The 26,647-nt window shown below is 37.5% G+C and overlaps 1 protein-coding gene across 9 annotated transcripts in view; it reads right to left on the reverse strand.

Annotated features, from left to right (window-relative positions):
* Positions 1–26,647, reverse strand: part of ERCC6L2 (ERCC excision repair 6 like 2) — a 375,244-nt gene that overhangs the window by 85,986 nt on the left and 262,611 nt on the right. For all 9 annotated transcript variants that reach the window (XM_072596905.1, XM_072596904.1, XM_072596899.1 and 6 more), the window contains 2 exons: positions 24,411–25,596; positions 20,394–20,548 (listed from right to left, as the gene is read on the reverse strand). In XM_072596905.1, the coding sequence (XP_072453006.1) occupies positions 20,394–20,548; positions 24,411–25,596 (1,341 nt within the window). The remainder of the gene's footprint in view (positions 1–20,393; positions 20,549–24,410; positions 25,597–26,647) is intronic.

The following is a 26,647-nucleotide window of genomic DNA, read 5'->3' on the forward strand; positions in this document are numbered from 1 at the left end:
GGCATACCCTTCGACCCAGTTAAACTACTGCTAGGTTTACTGTGTGTGTGTGTGTGTGTGTGTGTGTGTGTGTGTGTGCGCGCGCATGTGCGTGTGTGTGTGTGCATTTGTGTGCATGTGTCTCAAATATATCAAAGGAAGAGGAAAAGGATCCATATATACAAAATAATTATGATAATCATTTTAATAAATAACAATAATATATTGTCATAATAATTCTTTTCACAGTGGCCAAAAATTATTAAGGCAGGAATTGGAGAATGACCAAATAAACTGTGATATTATGAAGGTAATAGGCTACTACTGTGCCATAAGAAATGATGAAAGACAACTGCAAAGGAAACGGAGAAGATCTCTATGAATGGATGCAGAGCAAAGTTGGCAGAACAAGAATAATTGATACAATGGTAACATTATAGATAAATACAACTTTGAAAGATAGAACTCTGCTCATAACAACGATAAATAACAAGTCCAAAAGAATAAAAATGAACCACATAATCCACCTTCTAGCAGAGAGGTGAAGAACTTGAAGTAAAGAAAAAGACATACATTTTCAGACACGGCTAATGTAGGAATTTATTTTGTTGGATTATATAGATACCAAGGGATTTGCTTTTTGTTTTTGCTTTTTAATTTGCTGAGTAGAGGCTAGGGAAGTGGGGGGGGGGGGGAAATTAATTTTTAAAAAACTACTGTCTGAAAATTAAAACAAAATAAAAAAGTAGATGGCATGCTCATGCCCTGCCACCTCCCCCATGACTCAAACCCAAGTGAACACCTCAGCTTTGCCCAGTTTTTGACTGGCAAGTAGGAATTACAGACTAATTTTTAAAATACTTTTTACTTGAAAAATAAAGATAATAAACTCCTAAAAGAAAGGAAAAGAAAAAGAATGCAAAGAAAACTTCTGTTAAGTAACTGTGATGGTTAGGGAGAAATGTTGTAGAGGAGATACTTATTCAATTAGGTAACACTAATGGGACCTATAAATATATGTTGAAATAACAGGATATAGTATTTTAATAGAATCTTTAAAATATGAGTGTTAAATACTTCTTTGGAACTTCCATATCTCTATGATCTGTGATGTCACTGGTGTGGATACCTGCTCAATAAATCAAAACTCCTTTATAGGTCTTTGAAAGTGAAAATATCTTGTCAACAGATTTTTAAATACATATTCGATATATTTACAGAGTTCTAGAAATCTGACATTTTGAGAGCAGTTCTATGACAAAATTCCTGATAATTGTGTATCCCTCCCCATCAAGCAAAGTAAAGATTTAAATAAGATGGTTTTACAATCTGAAAGCTTTCCTCATTCTAGTCTTGCTATCAAAGCAACAGGAGATGGTTGGCAGAAACACAACCAACTAAAATAACAAAAATGCTAATATAGGATTCTATCTTAATGTGCTGTAATGTTCCATTTAACCCAGAGCAATTCAACAAACATTCATACTGTGCCTATTATTTCCTATTATTTTCAAGTCTTTATGCTATTTACCAAGGTTACAAAGATATAGAGTGATATTACCTTTGCACTTGCACAGAAAAAAAGTATAAAACAGGGCAGAGTATGTTGAGAAAAAAGGAGAGATCTAGACAAAGGAGTTTAAGAAAATTCTAGGAGGGAGAGAACATTTTTACTTGGCTTGATCAGGAAAGAGCCAAAGTAAGTACATTTTAGTTCTAAAACATGGTGTCTACCATGTGGTTGGTGTTCAAAAAATGACTGCTGAATGAATAAGTGAATGAATGAAGTTGGCACATAAAAACCTTAAATTAATGAACAGATAAGTTGGGGAGTAATTTTTTTCTCAGAACAAAGGAATTCTTTGATTTTCACTGAGAAATATTTGTTTACTAAGCACTGGAAATTCAGTGAACTACTTCACAGAGCTGCTAGAGGGCAAAAAAATGAAGCTACAGTGAATTTTTATTTTTATCGATGTTAGACAATAAGAGTTATAAAAATGCTTGGGTGGGGCAGGGCGATTTCTTTGTCACATTCTGTTCCATGTTCTCTCTCCATATGGGTGGGTGCTGCATTAGAAGTTAATGCCAAAAGATGATTGATCACAAGTAAAGATAAAGTACAATGAGTATTCATGTGGTTTCTAGACTGGAAATCCCTCTTACTGATTCACAGTGGCACAACCATGTAGGGGATTAACTTTAGAAACAAATTAAGAACTTTATTCATTCCTAGTTTCAGATAATAAGTAGTCATGACTTCATAATTTTTTTAAAAAAAATTTTGAACCTAATAAATATGAATCTTTTAATATACAAAGCACAGAAAATGAGATAGTCTATGAAACTATGAACTTGTATTACATAGTTTTTAAAATATTATTAAATGTAAAACAATAGTAACAAAACTGCCTTACTAGGCGGTATAGTGAATAAAATATTGTAACTCATGAAGAAGAGCTGAGTTCAAATTCTACCTTAGATACTAACTAGTGTTATGAATCTGGGAGAGTTATTTTTGATTACCTCAATTTCCTGAACTGTAAAAGGGAGATCATAATAGCATCTGTCTCAGATGGCTGCTGTGAAGTTCAGATGTGAAGGGTATTAGCACAGTTCTCGGCACACAGTAGGCACTGTCCCTTCCTCCTTTCCTGTGCTTCCTTCTCAATGCCCTTTAATATTTCATGGATCCTCTTCTCTCAATTTTTTTGCTTGCTTTGCAATACTTATCAAATAAGCATCATAAAGACAACCATTAAAGGTTTACATTCTGTAAGGTGAATACTGACTGTGCTGGATATGGGGAATGAAGCATGACTTTTGCCTTCATGGGACTTACATTCTTATGACATTTATAAATGAATGACTTCTAAATCTATCTATCTAGCCCCAGACTCTCTCTTGAGCTTCAGTCTCACATCAGCAAATGTCTGTCACAGGCACTGAAAATTAATATGTTCAAAACGGAACTCATTAGCTTTCCCTTCAAAGTCACTCTCTTCTAAACTTTTTAAAAATTTATTTCTAGCAATGGTGCCACTATACTCTTAATCACCCAGGTTCCTTCTTCAATACATGCTTTATATTACTGGACTTTTTTATTCCTCCAGTGAAACTGCTATGGCAATTTGACTCCTATTATACTGAAGCTGCAGAGTTTTTTAGGCAGCCCTATTCATTTTTACCACCACCACCATCACCACCACCATTACCACTACCAGCTGGCATTTATACAGCATTTTAAGGTTTGCAAAATGTTTTACAAATATTATCTCTTTTCCCCCCCTCATAACAACCCTGAGAGGTAGATACCATTATTATCTCCATTTTACAAATGAGGAAATTAAGGCAGACAGGGTTGAATTGTCCAGGGTCACACGGCGAGTAACTGTCTGAGGCCAGCTTGAATCTCAGCGCTTCCTGACACCACATCCAATGCTCACCCAGCTGCCTTCTAATACATCATTTTGTGCAGCCCAGCCGTGAACATTAAATATCCCTCCAAATATTTAGGTTTTCTTTCATTTCTATATGATTTTATGGTTATAATTATAAAATTTATCAGCCTTTATTTTTGCAAGTCTTTGCTGTTTAGTTCCCAGATATGTAACATACTGTTTTATAATAAATGGAATTTCTCTTATCTCTTTCTCCTGGCTTCTGACAGTAATACACAGAAAAGCTGATTATTTTTGTGGAGTTATTTTACATCCCACTGCTTTACTGAAGTAATTAATTGACTTTGATTGTCTAGAGTTATTTTAGTAAACCATCATGTACCATCTGCAAATAAAGATGTTGCCTCTTCTTTGCCTATGTTTGTTACTTAAATTTGTTTTTCTTCTCTGAGCTTTAGCTCAGAGGCAACATGCAGTGTACAGAGAATCCTGTTTGATAGGTACTGGCTGTGTGACTCTGTGGAAGTGACAACTTCTTAGTGCCCCAGGCAACTCTCTAAATCTCTGAGTTGCAGAATAGGTGGCAATCTGCATTTGTAAAGGGAATTTCTCATTGGGGGTCCCAACATTAATGAAATCACAGGTTCATATTTTTTCTCCCAGGCTCAAATTCAGTATTCATTTTTAACCAAATCAGTGACTTTGTTAATTTAGGGAGGTCCCAGTGAAGTGTTTCAGACTGGAGATCAGTACCTTCTCTACATCTTACAGTTACATAGGGTTAACTAAGGAAATTGAGCAGTCAAGTTCTTTGCTAGGGTCACAAAGAGGCAAGACTTGATCCCAGACCATCTCAAGTCAGAGATCAGCTCTTTATCCAATATGCCACACTTTCTAACAGTCTGATAGTTGGAATTATTTCATCAAAAAATATAACTTCACTAAATTTTATTACCTTGTTTACAAAATAAAGTTCATTAAAAAAACTAAACTAAAAACCATTTAACTATGTACATCATATGAACAGATTGTTTTGAAAGCATCCTCTCAGTAGGAACTCTTTGTTTTTAACTCTTGGTATGACAGTTTTAGTACTACCACAACTACTTAAAAGTTCTTTGGAATTCTTGTGGCTATTATGCTTTTTCTGAATGAAGTTTATGTTCCCATTCTGATCAAATTACTATTATAATTTCTAAAAGAAAATCATTTTGAAGATTTCTGGAGTACAATTATAACTCTCTTTACAAAGCGAGGAGCAAGGAGTGATATTTATCCAGCATTTATACATTTTTTGGTTCCTCACTACCTCTGGCCTATTTTGCCCCCAAATGACACTTTTATGTTGGATTCCCCTGGTGCAGCAATGACTATTCAAGGTTCTTTTATGGGTTTACATCTTAAGATTACAGCTCCTGAGCCCCTACTAATGGTTTTACCTTCAATAGTCAGCCAGTGTATGACTGAAAAATTCTACTCTATTATTTCATTGTGGCACAGAGATGACCCTGGCTTCTTTCAAAGGTTATCTAGGTGACTGCAAGTTCTGGCAGGTTCATTTATGTGGAAAATGTTTTGAGTTTGGCTGTAGTAACAGAACGAGTCTATTTTCTAAGGACCAACAGAGCTGATTACAGAGAAGTACATCACCATTGGTCAGAGACCTGTAAATTAATTCCATTTTTGGCTGTGGCAACCCATGTAAACAGCTCTCAATCCTGTGTGGTTCCATCTCATTTCTGCAGTGATGGTGACAAAAAAAACAGGAAAGGGGACAGAAGTTGCTAAGAATCAGATACAGTTTAGACTGTCAATAAGAAATTTGACTGTTGGTATTCAAAAAGTGATATTCTTGTCTAATAACCAATGACAGTTAACATACTGACAGAAGAGCTAAATCTTCCCAATTTTGACATTCTTGATCTAAAAAAAAGCAGAAGAAAAAAGCTGAAACTAAATGGAAATATGACCCACAGACAGGCCTTAGAGAGGAAAAGAAAGAAATTGGTAGAGGGGGTTGCATCATTTTAACAGAATAATCAAGAAATCTTATTTAAAAGAATATTTAGTCATTATACATCAAAGTGCTAATGATATCTATAAAAAGATTTCCATAAAGATAGTTGTAGTTTAGCCATCGATATCAATTGTTGAGGATGAAAAACTTGGTAACATCCTCCGTGTCAAACCAATATATAACCTGATACTTGTTGACTTCATTATGAAGTGAGGAAAAGCTTAGGTTAAAGAGAACTATAGAGGAAAGCACAGCTAAAGAAGAAGATATAAAAAAAGCTAAAACTTACACAATACTCTGATGCCTTACTCCTCCATGTCATGAAGACTTTATTGGAAAAAAGTAATTGTCAGAGGCTGGAAATAGTGAGCACCAAATAATCTCATAAACAATCAAAAGAATTATATATTAAAAGCCAGGAAAATATTTACGAGTTATGTGGGAGTTATCCTTTAGTTAGCTCTCTGTGTATATCAGACCATCAACACTAGCTGATGCTAAAGGAAGAAAGAGGGGGAGGGGTAATAAGATGGGAAAAAGAAGTGGGAGGAGGTGAAAGAAGGGGAGGAGGAGGGTGAGGAGGAGGGTGAAGAGGAGGAGAGGGAGGCAAAGGAAAAGGAGGAGGAAGAGGAGAAGGGAGGAGGAAAAAGAGGAAGAAGAGGAGGAGGAGAGGGATGGAGGAAGAGAAGGAGGAGAAAAAGGAAGGAGGAGGAGGAAGAGAAAAAGGAGCAGGAGGAAGAAGAGGAGAAGGAGGAGAAGAAAGGAGGAAGAGAAAGAGAAGACAACAAAATAATAACGAGAGCACAGAAGTAAAATGATGTAACCCTGAATTATTTATACAAGTAAATGAGATTTTTTAAAAAGTAAAATGAGATGTTGACTATAATGATTTCATCCAGAAGTTTAACTAGTAAAATTAACCACCATAACAAGGGGACCAAGAGAGACTAGAAACTGCCTTACTTGCCAAATGGAGAGAGGCAATACCAGGCTAGAATATTAACTCCGATTACTTAACCTCTGTTTGCCTCAACTTCCTCAAATGTAAAACGGAGACAATAATCGCACTTACCTCCCTGGGCTGTCGTGAAGATCAAGTGAGATGATATTTATAAGATGCTCAGCACAAGTGCCTGGCACATAGGAAGGCCCTATATAAATCATGAGCATCAAGTGAAACATCAAACAGGTAGGTGTGTATGGCTGACTAACAGTACGCATCACTGTGATGGAGTAGATGCAGGGAAGAGTATAGGTAAGAGAGGGATCCCTAAGGATGGCAACATGCGCCATGCTTGTTTGCACCTCTCAGAATACACTCAAGGACACTGCAGAGCCTTCTGGAAGAAACCTGTCATCACCCAAAGAGGGGTAGTTTGTCCATTTATATAGAAAAAACCAAGTGGATAAAGAATGTCTATTAGATGGACATCCTACAGAACTTTTCCAATACACATATATCTGGGGCAGTGAGTTAGGATCAGAGTTAAAGAAGAGGAGAAGAGCAGGCAGTATTACTTTGAGCCCATTTACTGATTCCAAGGTTTCTATGAAAGCCTACATTTTCGATACTAACATTACACTGGTGTTGTAGTATATCAGTACAACATGAAACACAATTGTCTCCAAAGATAAGTATACATAGACAACAATTCAGTGGTCAGTGGTGGTTGTGATAGGGTCCAACAGATGGCCAACTCCAAATAACAACAACAGCTAGCATTTATATAGTTCTTTAAGGTTTCTAAGGTACTCTACATGTTATTTCAATTGATCCTTATCACATCAGTGAGATAAATTCTACTATGATCTTCATTTTATAGATGGGGAAACTGAGGCTAGGAGCGGTTAAGTGGCAGGATCCAAACTCAGGTCTTCTGACTCAAAGTCCAACACTCTATCCACTGTGCCACCTAGCTACCTTCAGAACAAGAACAAAAGCAAAAGATTTCATTAAGAAACTATGGGATAAGAAGAAAAGACGGGCTAGTTATGTGGCAAGTACGAGGGATAAAAGGTAGGCAGTCAAAGTGCTTTAGTGATGCTCTCTTTGATACTAGAAAAAAGGGAAGAACACTTCCAGTACGCTGCGTAGACCCAAGGAGATGTCTCTTTGGGACACGAGTCACACGAGTTTGGCAGGCATAAACGGGTCGCAATCTGTATCATTGAAGGGAACTCTCAGTTCAATAAGATCAAAGTTCCATTTGAGTATTTGATGGAACCTGCTGGTTAACACAGTTATTTCAAAGAGAAGGCATTTGCTAAGCTGTTATAGTATGAACAGCAACAACAAAACATCTCCCCCATAAACGTGGGGTGTGCTCTCCTACACCTACATGAAGGAGAGCGGATACAGTTCTGAAGTGGAAAGACCCAAACACATAATGTATGCATGTGACAAAAGCAATTTCCATCCTGGCACCAGAGGGCACCGCCCTTTCAGTCTGCTTCTCACTGTGTCTGCTGCTTGCTTGCTTATAGTTTCTTATCACTCCAACTTTGGGACCAGCTGAAATCCTGGCCTCTGATAACACTAACCTCTTTCGGAAGGAATGGGAGCACACAGCTTCAGACTAGGAGCAATTTGGGCTCTGGGTCCTGCTATTTCTGGTTCAAAATCCCTGCTATGGGGCTAAGGTCTGAGCGACTGCTTAGGAGGACTGGGAAAGAAATCCCCTGTCCCGCCCTGCAGCCCACTCCCAGTATAAGAGAAAGGTAAACAGAAAATATCAGTGGGACCCTGGCGCTAGACTTCTATGGTTGCCTACAATGCAGTATGGAGGGGCTTTGTTTTGTCATGTTTTTCTGAGATGTCAGTTGTTCTTAGATGTTCACTTCTCACTGAGCGGAATGCTGAGCAGGTACATGTGCATTAAACTAGTCCCTCAAATGCATTCAAACTTACTTATGGTTTTTTTCTTCTTTTTTATACACTGTATCAGTCACAGGATCAGTTCAAGGATCAATTTCGTATTTGCAGGGAACTAATAGCAGGGTCACTATATAAAGGAGGAAGCTTTATTTGCCAATGCTTTGAGATCAGTGAAACTTATGACAATAATACCTATTGGGATTATGTCGAGTCAGTACAGCTCCCCCCCCCCACCTTTTTTTTTTTTTTTTTTTAGCGAAAAGCTAAGCATATTTTGTATGCAGAACATCATTAATCAATTATCTCATTGTTCCTCACAAGATCTCTATGAGGTTTAATGCTTAGGCTTCTTACAACCTCTAATTAAGAGAAAAAATACATACTTTGAGTCCACTCTGAATTTTCCATTCTCTGAGGGTAATAGATCTTACTCAATCAAGTGGCTTATTGAGACTAAAAACTAAACACAATCGATCATTTTTACAAACACAGGAACATGAAAGACATTACGATATGAATTCAGTAATATAGTTTCAATTACATAACTACCAAAAGTTTGAGAAGCACTAAAACAAGATACATATATATAGATACATATATATATACATATATACACATATAATACAGTGTGCTCTTTCTCTCTCCACACACACACACACACACCTTAAAACAAATACACTACTACAGAAATAAAGCTCATATAAGATGAGAAAAAAAATACCAAGAGGATTAATTCCATAACATGCTGAGATCGTAATTCTAACACAGCAAACTTGCAAACTAATCATTTGTGATCCATTACTGAAAGCACGACTCCATTTACTATCTTAAAAAACCGTACAATGGAATGCTGTACTCTTCAAGTTCTGCTCGTTGCAAACTGTCTATCCCATCACTGCTAAATTCCAAAGCTATATAAACATATCGCAATCAAACCCACTATAGCTGATAGAAATCCCTTACTGAAGTCATCTACAAAATGCCCATCTAATACAAATACAAAAAAGAGGAGTTCTTACTAACACAACTTTCTGTATTTACAGTATTCTGAACGGCACTTAAACCTGCACTGGGCATACAAAAGAAGCCCCCCACCCCCCAGGCTGACAGCATTCTTAGTTCTCTCATTTACACCACACTGCAATAACATAAAGAGGGGTTTACCATTAATCCAGGTTTTACTACAAAGCATCCCGTTATTTCTCTGTCAAACACTGGCAAGAGTGCCAAGTGTCTGTCATCCAATTCAGGGGATTAAGTCTTCTTTTATAGTGTGATACTTGTACCAATTTATAAAAATACAGATATAGTTTCTTAGAGTTGGTCACAGTCTATATTTTGGCCTGGATTCCTGCCACAGAGGTTGAATATGACAGCTGGCAGGAAACTGAGGGGAGAATATATCCTCCCCTTTTCAGTCACCACATTTCGGTTGCCCTGGTGATTAATCCTCAATTGAATGCTGTCTTTGTATATTTCTTTTCAGTAAAACTTTAAGTAAACTTAAGTTGAAAACATTCAGTTGATTGAAAAAAAGAGAGGTACTACATCACAAACAGGTACAATGAAGTTTTGTGACATATTCCCCCATATTAAAAAAGCAAATTAACTTCAATAAGAGTTATCAACTCCTTTAAACTCTTAAATATCTTTTGTCCTTAATTTTAAAACATTGCAGGATAGATCTTCCATCTTGCCAGGAAATGACTTGTCTTTTAAAATGTACTGTCTTAATAAAGAGCTCTAAAGCACCTAACTGTAATCCGAGGCAAAACTTTTATTTATGTAGAATGTACCAGTTGAAAAGGGAACTCAATATTTTACAAAAATCAAGTTTTAATTCAGTAGACTGGATTCAGGGTATTTTAATGAGGTTCTACAAAGCATAAACTTTAAACTGAAAAGAAAAAAGGGGCAAGCTAAGAGAAAACATTAAGAAAAATACATCAAAAAGAACTCAAGACAACTCTGTCAGACTAAACCACAGAGAAGGTGCCGATCTGCCTTGTGTACGAAGTTCCACCACTTCTACTATATGAAGTAACTGGGAGTTTCTTATACCAATGAAATCACAGGTTCTATCCTTACCCTTATTATCAGTAAAAGAAAAAAAAATTATCGCTCTATGTGAGGCACTTCGCTATAAGTTTGAAATAAGAATGGTTAATACATAGGTTTTTTTCAGCTCAGAGACCCTATCTATATAAAAAAGACAAATTCTGTAAGACAACAGCGAATTATCTTTTAGAAGTTTTTTATCCATTTTAAAATATTTTCTTTTTGAAATCTAGTTAAAATTTTTCACCCAGTATATTTGAAATTTTCCTTCAGAGTAAAATTTTAACAAATTGTTGCCATTATTTATAGCTTAATGTAAAGAAACAGCCAGAATTTATTCTTCTGAGAAAAAGGTACCTTATACCTGCATCTGACTGTAAATACACAAAATAATCTGAAATTTGAGCAAAGTTTTTTTTTTTTTTATAAAATATTAGTGACAAACATGAAATACTAGAATAACTTGGAGCCAATGAACATTTTGGAGAAAAGTGCAACATCAAAGAGATTGCGTTGTAGGTGAGATGTCTAGGAATTTGGGGACTTGAGAAGCTATTTCCTAACACTCTGGATGACTTTTTTATTTTCCTGTTTCTCTAAGCCCTCAGTTGATTCTTCTTTCTTTCCAAACGTACATTTCTATACCCTGATCACTGATAAGCTCTCATCTCGCACTCAGCGACTAACCCTAACCCTAAACACCATGGCTTACAATGTGTTGCGACAATTGTGATTAAGAGGAGTCAAGCAAAGCTGAGAAGACAAAATGCAGTCAGTGACAGACTCTTTTCCCTACTGAGCTTTTTAAAATACCAGCCATACCAACCCCCTCCCCCATAAAGGGACAAAACTTTACAAGAGTTCACAAATGTGTCTACAAAAATCTTCAGCTTAACATCCTCACTTAGAACATTCATACCAAAGACTTTTGACCACATCTATTCAGGGAGGGATGATATTTCTATTTTATTTTCCCAAATGAATAACAAACTGCAAACCTGCAGAAGACTGATGGCAGACACAGTTCTTACTCACTAGGATGTCATAGGATGATAACCCTAAAGCTGGTGGGGGCCTCACAGACCATCTAGTCTGGAGACGTCAAACACATTCTCTTGGACCCTTATCAGCTGAGACCCTGGGCCAGTCACACAAAGTCTGTTAGCCTCAGTTTTATCTATTTGAAAAAGTTGTGATGTTCAGATCAAGTAACTTACATAAAGTACTTTGGAAACCTTAAAACGCTACATAAATGGCAGTTGTCACAGATGAGGAAACTGAGGCCAAAGCAGGTTAAGGGACTTGCCCAAGATCACACAGAGGTGAGATGTGAACCCAGGGCTTCTGACACCAGAGCCAATATTCTCTCCACTGTATCATATTATCTTCCCTTTCTGTCACTGACTACTGAGCTTTGAAAATCAGTTCAACTGAAGAATTTTTTTCTTTAAATTAATTTATTTAATTTTAGTTTTCAACATTCACTTCCATGAGCTTTTGAGTTTTAAATTTTCTCTGCCTCCCTCTCTTCTCTCCTCCTCAAGACAGTATGCAGTCTGATAAAGGTTCTACATATGCATTTTTATTAAACATATTTTCACATTAATCATGTAATAAAGAAGAATTAGAATGAAAGGGAGAAACCATGAGAAAGAAAAAAACAAAACAAAGAGCAAATAGCCTGCTTCGATCTGCATTCTTTTAGTCTTTTGGAGCTGTCTTAAATCCTCACATTGCTGAGAAGAGCTAAGTCTATCAAAGTCAGCCATCGCACACCGGGGCTGTTACTGTGTCCAGTGTTCTCTGGTTCTGCTCCTTTCACTCGGCATCAGTTCATACAAGTCCTTCCAGGCCTCTCTGAAATCTTTCTATTCACCATTTCTTATAGCACAATAGCATTCCATTATATTTATGAACCACAACTTGTTCAGCCATTCCCCATTGATGGGCATCCCCTCAATTTCCAGTTCTTGGCCACCACAAAGAGAGCTGCTACAAATATTTTTATACATGTGTCTCCCCTTCCCATTTTTATGATCTCTTTGGGATACAGCCCTAGAAGCAGTATTGCTAGGTCAAAGGGTCATTTTTATAGCCTTTAGGGCATAGTTCCAAATTGCCCTCCAGAATAGTTGGGTCAGTTCACAACCCCACCAGCAATGTGCTCCAATTTTCCCACATCTTCTCCAGCATTTATAATTTTACTGTTTTGTCATGTTAGCCAATCTGATAGGTGTGATATGATACCTCCGAGTTATTTTGATTTGCATTTCTCTAATCAATCTGAAGATTTTTTTTAAAATAGAGTAATTCTAGTAATCTTAGGCAGAAAAGTTATAGGGATCTCATTTTTAGAATTTAATATGGAATCAGTATTCTAGACCTATCTCAACTTTGTGTTCTGTGTGACAACAGCACAAAGTGTGACATTAACAAAGGCCTATGGATAAACTTTTTGTTGTTCAGTTGTATCCAACTCTGTGACCCCATGGACTGTTAGCATGCCAACAGTGTGCATGGAGTTTTTTTGGCAAGTGAATAGACTAGTTATTGCTAATATGAAGAAACAAGGAAAGTGTACTTCCATGGGAAAGAATGCTGTCCCTAGGCAGGTCAATGGCAAATATTTGTGCAGCTTTCAATTTTCTTTCTACGTTGTTCCAATCCCAACTTGGTCACTTGTATACCACTAACAATACCTTTTCATCAATCTCCTGACTTCATACCTGGTGGCTTTAGCTCTGTATTTCCCCTGAATTACCTTAACTCATTTTTTTTTTTAACTCTTTTAACCTCTTTAACGTGTTAATATCTGTAACTCATTTAACCTTCAATTTATTCTGTCTTCTCAATGTAGCTATAAGACTAGAAATTGGTCAACCATACTTCAACTGGGGAAAAAGTGAGATTGAGAGATTTGTTTTTGTGGCCATGGTCCTATTCTCTCATTGCTTTGATTAAGGTAGGAACACGCAGAACACTCAATTAATTCTTTGATAAAAATAAGAAAAAATAATCTAAATGAAAATCAAGCAATGATTCTTCCCACAAATTCAAGAGTGAATTATACAAAATTAAAAAAAAAAAACTACATTGAGAAACAGTCTGGCCTTTTTTTGTTTTATTTATCCTCATTCCTAACTAAATAAATTTGCACAAAGAAAAGGATATTTAAAGATTGGAAGCTTCATTAATTTTGTTGACTCTTCATTCCAGAGTTAAGTAATTATTCTAACCACCAACACCAACTAGGACCAATTGCCACCATTGAGCAGGTGAGCCCAATAGCTCTGGAACAAGCTGTTCCCTAGGAGCATCAGGTTTATTTCTGGCTTGCCCCCTACAGTCATCATATCCAGGAGAATAACCCTTGGGCAGCAAATGATTTTATAGGTGCAGCATCCTCAACAGTCACAGGTATTCAAGAACAGTAAAAGAAGTCTTTCACAACTCCAAACCTTGAAAATGTCTTGTGGGTCAATGGATAGGGCTTCATCAACGGAAATGACACTAAAGATGATACTATCTATGCCTTCCTGAAGTACGTTAAAAGGAGTTTCTATTTGACTTGTGCCTCAAACTTTCTACAGATTATTCCCACCCCTTATTAGAATGAAAGCACCTGGAGAACAGGCTTTTTTATATATCTCCAGTTCTTAGCACAAGTTTTTTACAGTCACTACTTCATAAATGCTTTTTAAAATTAATTTATTCATTATAATAAAATCACAAAGTGATTTTTTTTTATCATATCACCACAGAGTAGTCAAAGAATTTCAAAGAACAGAAAATGTGCAATTTTTCTATATTAAGAGGTGGAAATCAGAAGAAAAATCTCTTAGATATTTTTTTATAAGGAAAAATATTATACTTGAAATATTATATTACTTCATTAGTTATATTTCATTAGTTTCTCATTATAATCTTGTGATGTAGCTAGTTCAAGTATCATAATTTCCATTTTATAGAAAAGGTAAAGGTGTGGAGGTGGAGAGGAGTAGGTGACTTATCCAAGGTCATACAGCACAGTGGTGGAAGAGCTAAACCTCTTACCCAGATTTTTTTGTTATTCCAGATCTACACACAAGAGCTTGCTATATAAAGCTTCCCAGGGATGGGACATGGATTACTGCATAAATTTAAGGATTATCTATAATGCAAATTTAATTCAGCTATTTTGCTGAAGGATTTTCTTTTAAAGTTTGGCACAAGTTTTTTGCTGTGGTTCCCCTTCATAGTTGACTGTAGGGATCTCTCTCCTAAGTATTCCTAAACATTTAGAGGTGCATTGATTTTTTCAGGCAACAAATTACCAAGATAGATGCAAATAATATTAGCTGACAAACATAATAGTGTAACATTTGCAGAACATATTACAGATGCCATCTCATAAGTCCCACAACAACCTGCACTATAGGAGCTGTTACACATATTTTACAGATGTTTGAGAGGGAGGAGATAAGAATTTGAGGGAAGGAGGAAGAAGATGGTGCTTGAACTGTGTCCTGAAGGGAGAGCCTTCTAAGCAAGAGACACAGAGAAGGGATGATGAGCTATGCAACTGAACAGGGAAAAGGCTGGTCTTTCTAAACTATAAAGAACAGAAGAAGGAATGAAGCACAAGGAAATTTTAAAGGGATCTTAGGGCAAAGCTGTAAAGGGCTTCCCAAGCTGGACAGAGCTTACATTTGAATCTGAGCCACGGGAAGCTACTGGAGTTGACTGAGTGACACAGCCAGATCTGCAGTTTGGGAAAATCACTTTGGTCTTAATGTGCAGGATGGATTTCAGTACTAATACATTTAAGGCAGGGAGACCACTTAGGAGTCCATTACAATAATCTAGGCATGAGGAGATAAAGCCCCAAACTAAGGCTGTATTTGTGTGAGTAGACAGAAAGGCTTCTATATGAGACATATTGTGGATGTGGAAATGGGAATATTTCACAGCTGACTGGGTAGGTATGGTGAATGAGCATGAGGGAACAAGGAAAAAAGTGTAACGGAAGCCTAGAGAGGACAGATTGTCAAGGAGGAGGTGATAGGTAGTGTTAAATGTAGAAGGATAAAGACTGAAAGAAAAGAGAAGGGTAAAGACTGAAAAAAGGGAATCATATTTGGCAATTTAAGATTTTTGGATCTTGACTCTGGAGAGAGCAGTTTAAGTCAAATAATGATATTAGAAGCTAAACTGCCAAGAGCTGGAGAGGATGACCAAATGATTTGACCTTTTCTTATGAAAATGTGTTTGTGGGGGTGAAGCCAAGATGGCAGAATAGAAAAATGCACATACTCTAGTGCTTCCCCCACAGCCCAAAAAATATCTATAAAAAATGACTCTCAACAAACTCTAGAGCAGCAGAAGCCACAGAACAACACAGTGGAAGAGGTTTCCAGCCCAAGGTAACCAGGAAGGCTGACAGGAAAGGTCAATCTCACAGGATGCTGAGCGGAACAGAGCCCAGCACTGGCTGCCCAGCACTGGGAAGAACAGGACCTGAACAGACCTCTGGGGCAGAATTCCCAGCAGGGAGGGTCCCAGATCCCTCAACCCACAAGCAACAAAGAAATTTCCAAAGGTCAGTGTGGGAGGGCTTTCCCAGCTGAGCAAGAGGGAAACTGGGTCCCCTCAGTACTGGCCCCAGGTGGTGGGAGAGGCAGCAGCAGCACCAGGTGGCAGGTGGCTACAGTGGCTGCAGAAGCAGCCTGGTCCATTGTCCAGGCAGCTCAGCTTAAAGCCTCTGGGGGAACTGAGCAGTTGGTCTGAACCTCAGCCCTCAGTGGTGGCCCTGCCCCCATCCAAAGCCCCTGGGGGAATTCAGCAGTTGATCTGAATCTCAGCCTTCAGCACAGTACTGGGGGGAGGAGGAGCACTAGGATCCTCCTCTTGACAAAGGATTCAGAAGTCAAGTAACTGGCTGGGAAAATGCCCAAAAAAGGGAAAAAAAAAATAAGACCATAGAAGGTTACTTTCTTGGTGAACAGGTATCTCCTTCCATCCTTTCGAATGAGGAAGAACAAGGCATACTGTCAGAAGAAGTCAAGGCTTCTGCCTCCAGTACTTCCAAAATTAATATGAAATGGGCCCAGGCCACAGAAGAGCTTGAAAAGTGTGTCAGCAGCTTGCTAAAGGAGAACCAAAAAAATACTGAGGAAAATAACACCTTTAAAAACAGGCTAACTCAATTGGAAAAAGAGATCCAAAAAGCCAATGAGGAGAAAGAGGTTTTAAAAAGCAGAATTAGCCAAATGGAAAAGAAGGTTCAAAAGCTCACTGAACAAAAGAGTTCTTTAAAAGAGAGAGTGGAGTTGAGGGAAGCTAATGACTATGAGATAAACCAAGAAGTTAGAAAACAAAACCAAAAGTTTGAAAAAATAGAAGATAATGTGAAATATCTCACTGGAAAAACAAATGATCTGGAAAATAGATCCAGGAGAGACAATTTAAAAATTATGGGACTACCTGAAAGCCATGATTTAAAAAAAAAGAGTCTAGACATTATCTTTCATGAAATTACCAAGGAAAACTGCCCTGATATTCTAGAACCAGAGGGTAAAATAAATATTGAAAGAATCCACTGATCACCTCCTGAAAGAGGCCCGAAAAGAGTAAGCCCTAAGAATATTGTGGCCAAATTTCAGAGTTCCCAGGTCAAGGAGAGAATACCGTAAGCAGCTAGAAAGAAACAATTCAAGTATTGTGGAAATACAATCAGGATAACACAGGATCTGGCAGTTTCTACATTAAGGGATTGAAGGGCTTGAAATAAGATAATCCAGAAGTCAAGGGAACTGTGATTAAAACCAAGAATCACATACCCAGCAAAAGAGTATAACACTTGAAGGGAATAAATGGTCATTCAATGAAACAGAAGACTTTCAAGCATTCTTGATGAAAAGCCCAGAACTGAATAGAAAATTTGACTTTCAAACAAGAATCAAGAGAAGCATGAAAAGGTAAACAGGAAAGAGAAATCATAAAGGACTTTCTAAAGCTGAACTATTTACATTCCTACATGGAAAGATAATATTTGTAATTCTTGAGACTTTTCTCAGTATTTGGGTAGGTAGAAGGATTATATGCACATGCACACACACACACACAGTACAGGTTGAGTTGAATCAGAAGATATGATATCCATAAAAAAAGAAAATAAAATTAAGGGGTGAGAGAGGAATATATTGGAAGGAGAAAGGGAGAAATAGAATGGGGCAGACTATCACTCATAAGAGAGATAAGAAAAATCTTTTTCAATGGAGGAGAAAAGGGAGGAGGTGAGAGGGGAAAAGTGAAGCTTAATCTTTTCACATATGGCTTAAGGAGGGAATAACAAGCTCACTAAATTTGGCATGAAAATCTATCTTACACTACAGCAAAGTTGGGGAGAAGGGGACAAGTGCAGTGAGGGGGATGATATAATGGAGGGCAAATGGGAAAAGGGAGTAACTAGAAGTAAACACTTTCAGGAAGGTATGAAGTCAAATGAGAGCATAGAAAAAAAGAGGGGGGTACAGGGTAGGATTGAGAGCAATATAGTTAGTATTACACAACATGATTATCATGGAAGTCTTTTGCAAAACGACACATATTTAGTCTGTATTGAATTGCTTGCCTTCTCAGTGGGGATGGGTGGGGAGGGAGAGAAGTTGGAATTCAAAGTATTAGAAATGAATGTTGAGAATTATTATTGCATATAATTGGGAAAGAGTAATGGGGTATAGAAATTTATCTTGCCCTACAAGAAAAGAAAGAAGATGCGGATAAGGGAAGGGTGGGGTGTGATAGAAGGGAGGGTACATTGAGGGGACGGGTAATCAGAATGCAAGGTATTTTGGGGTGGGGGGGAGGGGAGAGATGGGGAGAAAAATTGGAACTCAAAATTTTGTGGAACTGAATGTCAAAATCTAAAAATAAATAAATAAATAATTTAGAAGAATGTGTTTATGTTAGCACAGGATTGTTGGGAGGATATAATGGGATAGTATTTGTAAAGTACTTTGCAACTTTAAAGTTGTATATAAATGCTAGCTATTATTAACTATTGGCTATTATTAACAATTAGTAATGATTAATTATGAAGAAAAAAGGGATAAGATTCAATTTAAATTTTTCTGGGCATCCCTAAGGCCTCACACAGGTCCCAGAATATAGTAGGCAGTTAATAAATGCTTAATGACCAATTTGGGGAAAAAAATAGAAAATCTGTACAAAGAAGAACAGTACATAGTTTTTTAAAAGCCTAATCAGTTAAATAAATTCTGAATTTAAAAAATGTTGAGATGCTCTTGGCCCTAATAAAGTAGCTGTCTTGCAAATAAGAATTTTTGTGCCTGTCTTTTGTTTATTTCTCATACTTTCTCAGTTTCTAAAGAAGGTCCTAGTCCTTGAGACAATTCTGGGAATGCAGCTCTCTGGTGCTGGAGATGGCCCTTGGGATTTTTTTGCTTCATTCCAAGCAACAAGTCTAACTCAAAATAATTTTATTATGTTTGTGCTTTTTTTTCTTAAACATAAATTGTGAATAACACTATTTAACAGATTCTTAACTTTAATCCTTTGATTAACCCATATAATTAAGAAGTATTTTGTTCAAACACTAAGTCTTATCATTCAAAAAAAATGACATAAGTAATCAAAAGAAAAATTATTCAACATTACAAAGCTGTTTTGAAAAAAAAAAATTTAATGCTTAGGATATAAGGTAATTCAGCGGAAGGTAAGGAGAATGCCTATTCATTTAATTAGATGAAATGGAACCTAATCATACATTTTATTGCAAGTAGGAAGCTCTGGAAGAAGTGGCTTATGTGCTAAATAATCTGAAAGATGAAATGAGGTCTCTACTTCATTTTCTACGTTTGAGCATTGTTATATTGGTCTTAGAATTATCTACAGAATTAGAGAGATATGTTTATGCAGAATAATGTCTAACACTTTCTTACACATGTGTTTCCCAACCACAGGCCAGTAGCAGATTGTTATGAGTGTAAAACTTTTTTTCTTCTTCTCCCATTTACTACAAAAGGTTCTTATCTCTTCTTGCTGTTCAGCTGATCAGCCATGTCTCACTCTTCCTGAGCACCACGAGGGGTTTTCTTGGTAAAGATACTGGAATGGTTTGTCATTTCCTCCAGAAGATTAAGGCAATGAGAGGTTAAGTGACTTGCCCAGGGTTACACAGCTAGTAAGTGTCTGAGGCTGAACTTGAACTCAGGTCTTCCTGACTTCACCGAACCATCCAGCTGCTTCTCACAACCTATTAATTTTTGCCATTCCTTCTTCTGAATCCTGATCCCTTTATTCCTGCATTCTTCCTTCTCCCCAACTCTTGGTCCCCACTACCTGATATAAATAACAGAATTCTAACTAGGAATTCTGGGGAATTCCTGGGAATTCTGGGAAAATTCAGTTGTGGTGGAAGCACTTGGGAGATCACTTTCTAAACAGCTTGTCCTAAGGTTGCTCAGAAGTTATGCTAAGATATTCTCCAGACAAAATGCAGCATCCCTTTCACATACCTACTAATAGAACTGCCTGGAGTGCTGAAGTGCCTCCTCCCCATAGAAGTAAAGTCATCCTGGAAATCACAAACTCATCTACTACTAATCTCTAAGATGCCTGGGAGTGGTGATGCCCCTCTGCCTAGGGCCACATCAGATCTTTTGGTCTGAAGGAATAACATTTTTCCAACACACCCTGTCCTTGCCTGCTCCTTATTCCTGGAATAAACTGCCAATAATCTAGAGTACCCTTGATCTACCATTCCCTTGGATAAAAGGCTGGCTGGAAAGAGGAAATGTGTCTGTCTTCCATCTAGGAAATATCTTAGTTACCTTCTCCAACTTATGGCTCTGCTCATGAGAGCTATCTGACTCAAAGTGCTGGATGCCATATGGTCTATAACAGGGAATATAGATGCTTTATTTGATAAGTAGTATAATTTGGGTTCAGAAACCTTGTTCTACAGAGATCAATAAGTCCATCTGAACAATAATTAATTGTTCAATGATTAATAATAATTTAAGCCTACAGAGTGGCTTAAAGGTGTTGTTTGCCTTCTTACCTTAGTGCTGCAGACTGCTATGTTAGCAGGGAGCTGGGAAAACTGTTTCAATTCAAACACATCACGTGTGGCCCATCGGCTCATATGGTTTTCTGCTTTGCTTGATCCAATCACATTCTGGTTGGAATGGATATAGGCCACTTCTTGAACACCATCTGAGAAGTGATCAAAGATGCCCATTAGATGAATTTGATCATTACCTCCCAAAATTCAATTTAACAAATCAATAAACATTTTATCACTTACTGTGCTTAAGGGAAACCTGGGTTTAAGTCCTGCTTCTGATACATACTGACTGTATGACCCTGGGACCTCACTCTCAGAAAGAGAAGAAGGTACTGATCTGTATTGGTAGAGGAAATTACCTTACCATGGGGAAACCCTAATGAAATATCAAATCTAGTCTCAATCCCTATTTTAAGTGTAAGGGAGTATACTAGGTAGTAGGGTTACAAAAAAAATTAAATAGGAATACTCTCCTGTCCATAAAGATCTTTACTCTATTAAGAAGATCTGATACATGTAACAACTTGTATGTGTGTTTGTCCTTCGATTCCAAAGAAGACCAGTCCATCAGAGACATAATGACATAACTTGCACTTGACTTTGTTTTGAGTAAGGGAGGGCTGTGCAGGTCACCAGCCTCACTTCTCCTCCAGAGCCATCTGAATCCAGTGACCAGATATTCATCAGGATGACTAGAGATGACCCAGGATGAGACAATTGGGATTAAGTGACTTGCCCAAGGTCACACAGCTTGTGAGTGTCAAGTGTCTGAGATGAGATTTGAACTCAAGTCCTCCTGAGCAACTTGGATGACACATGGTTGAATAGAAGGACAAATGTTTTATAAGAAATTTGTGAAGACAGAAATTTTTGCTGTGGGGTATGGGAAACAGAGAAAGGAGGATGAAGCAGGAAAGCTTTCATGGAGGAGGCCGTATCTAAATGAGTTCTGAAGGAAGAGAATTTCACTAATATATAGGAAAATGCATAGGTGATAGGATAACCCACAAAATGAATGGAGATTATCTTGTGTGCTTTTACAAAATCCTAAAAAACTACTGTTGCATCAATAAAACTATTATTATCATTGTTTTATTGTTGATTCCCTAATAAAACAATCAGGTCAATTCTTAAAAATCATAATTCTAATGCCTAGTAGACATTTTAAAGTTTTCTTTTTTCTTGAAAATATTTTAAATTGTTTAGGTCTAATCTCTCCCCTCCATCCTGGTCAAAGAGGCCTGTTTCCAGAAATTCAGTTTTGTTGACAGTCCCAAGCTACACAACTGAGGCACACTGTGACCAACAGAGGATTCCTAGCAGAAGGAACGCACTTCATTCAAAGAACAGCACTGGACTTATCTGTTTTGTTGAGCATGTTTTTGACACAGCGACAGCAGAAGCATGGGGTTTCTTGACCTAAAATACTGCACTATTTCAGTTTTAGGCCCCTCTCAAACAGAACGTGCCAATCATATAAAGCTATGAAGTGGGAGGGATAAAACTGTAACTAATATTCCCCCTACATTTTCAAATCACCATCTTATAAAGTATAGTCACAAAATACCCACAGAATTCTCAAAACATATTTTCTAGAATTAAAACTTAACCAATTTTAACATCCAGAAAGATAAAAAGGAGCCATTTAACTTTTTGTGATATGAAAGAAGAAAAGTGCAATTTTTAAAAAATGGTCAATCTTTCCAATTAGAGAAAACTTTTAAGTCATCATGCATCATTATAGCACGCAGGGTCTATTTGGCAGTCTGGTTCTAAAAATCTGAACAATTTTGTTAGGTATTCATGGTGCTTTTAAAATTTTTGGTCCTGATTTATAATTCTAATAGTATGGAGAACTCTAGGTGTGGAAATTCCACCAGCACAGATTAATGACTTCTCAGTGCTTACAGGCTTAGAGAGTTGCAAGAGACACTAAGAGGCTGTGATCTGGCTCGCTGTCAGTCATTTTATTTAGTAGGTCATGATGCCCTTTATATGACATCTAAAATGGCTTAAATTACTGATATGCCTCAAAAAAAGTTTTCTCCCCAAAGTTTCTCTGCAGCAGACTCTCATCATCTTATGCCTGGGTTACTGCAATGGTCTTTTGGTTGGCTTCCTTGCCTCTAGTCTCTCCACTCTTGACCATCCTCCACTTCACTACCAAAATGACCTCCTAAAGTTAAGGTCTGACCTTAGCACCACCCTAGCCCATTCAAAAAACTCTAGTGGTCTCCATATCACCTCCAGAATCAGTTCTGTTTGACTTTCAAAGATCTTCATAACCTTTCTAGTTTTCCTACATTTTATTCCCTTCCATGAATTCTGTGATCCAGTGGCACTGGCCTGTTTGCTCTTCCTCTAACAAAAAACACTCCATCTCCTGAATGACCATTTTCACTGGCTTTCTCCCCATCCCTGGAATCTTCTCCCTCCTCATGTTCTCTGCCTCAACTCCTTGGCTTTATTCCCCAGCTAAAGAAATCTTTCCTCATTACCCTGAATGCTAGTGCCTTCCCTATGTTGATTATCTCCACTTTACTCTCTGCAGAGCTTCCTTGTATACAGCTGCTTGCATGCTATCTCCCCCATTAGAATGTGAGCTCCCTGAGAGGATGGGCTGTCTTTTGCCTTTCCTTCTATCACTAAAACTTAGCATGGTGCCTGGAATATGAAGGTACCCAGTAAATATGCTTGCTTACTAACATAAAATCAAATCTATATATTTCTCTAGATACTGAAGAAAAACTTCATGCAGTTTTAAAGAAGAAGATGTACTGAAAGTGAAAATCAAACAACTAGTTGGAACTAGTTGAACAGCTGAACTCAAAGTTACTTCAATGTCAATTTGGAAGACGCTCTATTGTAGAGAACCCTAGGGATCTGAAGTTGGTCCATCTGCCATTTTGATCAGTGATTTGGGCAAAGGACAAATGGCATGCTTATCAAATTTGCAAATGACCTAATGCTAGGAGAGATGAGTATCACACTGGATGACAGTCAGGATCAAAAAAGATCCTGACAGATTGGGATGCTGGGCCAATACAGTAAAAAATAATAAGACTAATGGAAAATTTTCTAGTTTAACTTCACAAGGACTAAATGAGGAAAGCATAGATAGATAACAATTTGGTTGCTAACAGTTTGATGTGGCAGCTAAAAACAAACAAAAAAATGAGATCTTAGGCTCCATTAAGAGAAACATAGGATCCAAGACTCCAGAGATACAAGTACCATGGTACTCTGTCCTGAGTATCCACAGCAGTGCTTGAAGCACTGAATTTTAAGAGGTTATAAACTGGACAGCATTCATAGAGGACTATGAATGGGATGGTGAGGGGATCTCAAACGGGAGGCCACATGGTACAATGGAAAGAACGCTGGCTCTGAAGTCAGAAGACTTGGGTTTAATTCCTGTCTTTGTATTCTTAGTACCTGTATCATCTTGGATAAATGACAAATCTCCCTGGGCCTCAGTTTCCTCATCCACACAATGAGGGAGTTCTTTGATTTTATGCCATACAAAGATTGGCTGAAGCACTATGGATGTTCAGACTGCACAAGAGAAGGCTCAGGGGCCAGGGATCTGTTCTCAAGTATCTGAAGGACTGTCAAATGAAATATGAGACTACTAGTAAGAGTCTTGGCTCAAGAAGGCACAATTAGAAGAAATGGGGTAAAAAAGTTGCAAGGAAACAACTTTAGGCTTGATATAAAGAAAAATTTTCTAATTTTCCAAAGAGCGGAATGGGTTTCCCAACCAGGCTGAAGAGTTCCCCCTAACTAGAAGTCTTCAAGCAAAAGCTGGATAACCACTTGCTGAGAATGATGTAGAAGTCACTCTGTTCACATATGGACTGAAATAGATGGCAGCATCCAATTCTGAGATTCTGTCATCTGCACAGAGTGGAAAATCGAAGCCACAGAAATTGGATAAGGGTGCTAGGCAAGAATTTCTAATGATGCAGACAAACATTTTAATAAAAATCTTCAGATTAAATTTATAGTCACCTAAAAAGTTATCCATGGATTCTCCTTTCTGTTCTTGGATGATGTCATTATCTTCTTTTGAAATTATTTTAGGCTCCCTTTGTGGAAAATTGGTATTTTTTTTATTATAGCCAGTACATTCTGTTGAAAAAGAAAGCCTGCATTTCTTATTTTTTCGCCTATGACTTTGTTTGGAGAAAGTGATTTTACTGGCTGCTGAATCATCATCTGAAGATGAAAAATCATTTATATTCTGAAAGCCACCTTCTAAATCTGCTGAACGTAGCTGGCTTGTTTCCAGCTTGTCATGAAACCTCATTTTGCTTCCTTTTTCTGGTTTAAACTTAACAGAATTAACTGTTCTCTTTTTTATCCTTGATTCTGAGGACATTGCAACATCATCGGATTCATCACTAATATCACTTATACTTTTCCTTTCCTTTATGGATTTTTGAACAATATCCTGTGGATGGTTTATTTTTTTATAAGCTGAATAATTTCTATTGAAGTCAGATTTCCTGGAACCTGACAAATGGTGAACACTGGTGGTCATTTTAAAGGGCTTTTCTGGTTTGGAATTTTCAAACCCATGAAGGACTTGGTCATCATTCTTAGGGGAAAGCAATCTTTCAGTTGTAAATTGTGTGGGAAAGATGACATCATTAGAATCTGAGCTATCTTCTGCCTCTATGGTCTTAGGTGAAGCATAGGGCTGTTCATCTTTATTTTTTAATTCCTTCTCACTATCAGAATCAGAAGAAACATTGCATTTTGGAGTCTCTGTCCTCTTCTGACATTTAAATTTTTCTTTTTGTTTCAAGTTGCTGGTTATTTTCTGATGCAACAAAGTATTGCCAAGGCTCTGACTGTTTGGATAGTCATTAACCCTATTATCTTTTGCTTCTGCTTCATGGAGCAAAGACTGATCATCAGAATTTTCATCATCAGAATCAACATTTTTATCACTGTCCTCAAATAAATCACTTTTTTCCTCAAAAAACTTAGAGAAACCACACTGAAGTAAAGTAAGCTGTCCTGGAGAAACTGTAGTGTTCTTTTTATCACAAATTTTGTTTTTAGCAGTTTTTGTCCTTGAGCTTCCCATGGATTCCTCATCACTGAAATCACAGTAGAGATCAAATCTGTTTTCCACTACTTCCTCAGATTGTCCTTGTTTTTCATGTTCTTGACATTCAGGATCTGCAGTCTAAATTGCAAAAGAAAAAAAGAAGAAAGAAAAATAGAAACATCCCAGGACAAAAAACTCCAATTCATTATCATTACCAATGGCCATTTCCTCTGGAGAATTAATAAGACCCCCAACACAATGTCTGTTCTTATTTACATGGTATTTTAAAGTTTACTAATTTTTATTTTACTAGAGAAAGCACATGGAACTTAAGGTTTATTTACAAATAAGTTACTCTCAATTTTGTTACTACAACATGGAAATACTTAAAAGTATCTGTGATCTTACTGATGTATTTCCTCCAGTGAGCCGCATCAGTACACATCCATGACAACCCATCCTTGGCAATTCTTGTCCATAAACTCTCACGAATTCACCCAATATTCTGGGAAGTCTTACAGTTTCTCTCGACATTGGGTACGGTGTAAGAAGAGGCAGGGCAGTACAGTGGAAAGGATGTTGGACTTGGAGTCAAAGGACCTGAGTCTAAATCCCAGCTCTGTTATTAATTACCTGTATGATCAATGACAAGCTACTTAATCTCTCTAGGGCTCAGTTTACTCAACTGTAAAAGAGAAGGTTAAATTAGAGACTCCTAGATCTATCCCTAGATCTATGACACTATGATCCATCTGTTAGATTTATGTTAGGGTGAAATTTCTTACCTTTTCGTATGACTTAACAGATGGAAAAGTCTATTAAAATCTAAATTAAATGCAAGTAGACATAATATGTTGGGGGTGTAAGCTCAGTTTTCATGTGGACAGTCTCGGGCAGGTAAAGGTGAGGACTTCTAAACCTCAGAGTTCTCATGAGGCCCCCCAGGGAACAGCTGGGAATTGAGGCGTGAAACATGGGCTATCTCGTGCATTTCCGCCTCTTCTCAGTGGGAAACTTGCTGGGGAGAGCATCCCACCCTTGAGATTGGCCCGTGGTCTGAGCACACCTGTTGTTGACTAGCTAAGGGCTGAGAGCATGCACGGTATTCACGTGCAAACTATGAGGCAGGAGAGCTTAAGTAGGGTCAGGAAAGCCTGAAGGCGCTCTTCGAGCTGAGGGGCCCTTGGAG

Source organism: Notamacropus eugenii, chromosome 3, assembly GCF_028372415.1.
Source record: "Notamacropus eugenii isolate mMacEug1 chromosome 3, mMacEug1.pri_v2, whole genome shotgun sequence".
Taxonomy (NCBI): Eukaryota; Metazoa; Chordata; class Mammalia; order Diprotodontia; family Macropodidae; genus Notamacropus; species Notamacropus eugenii.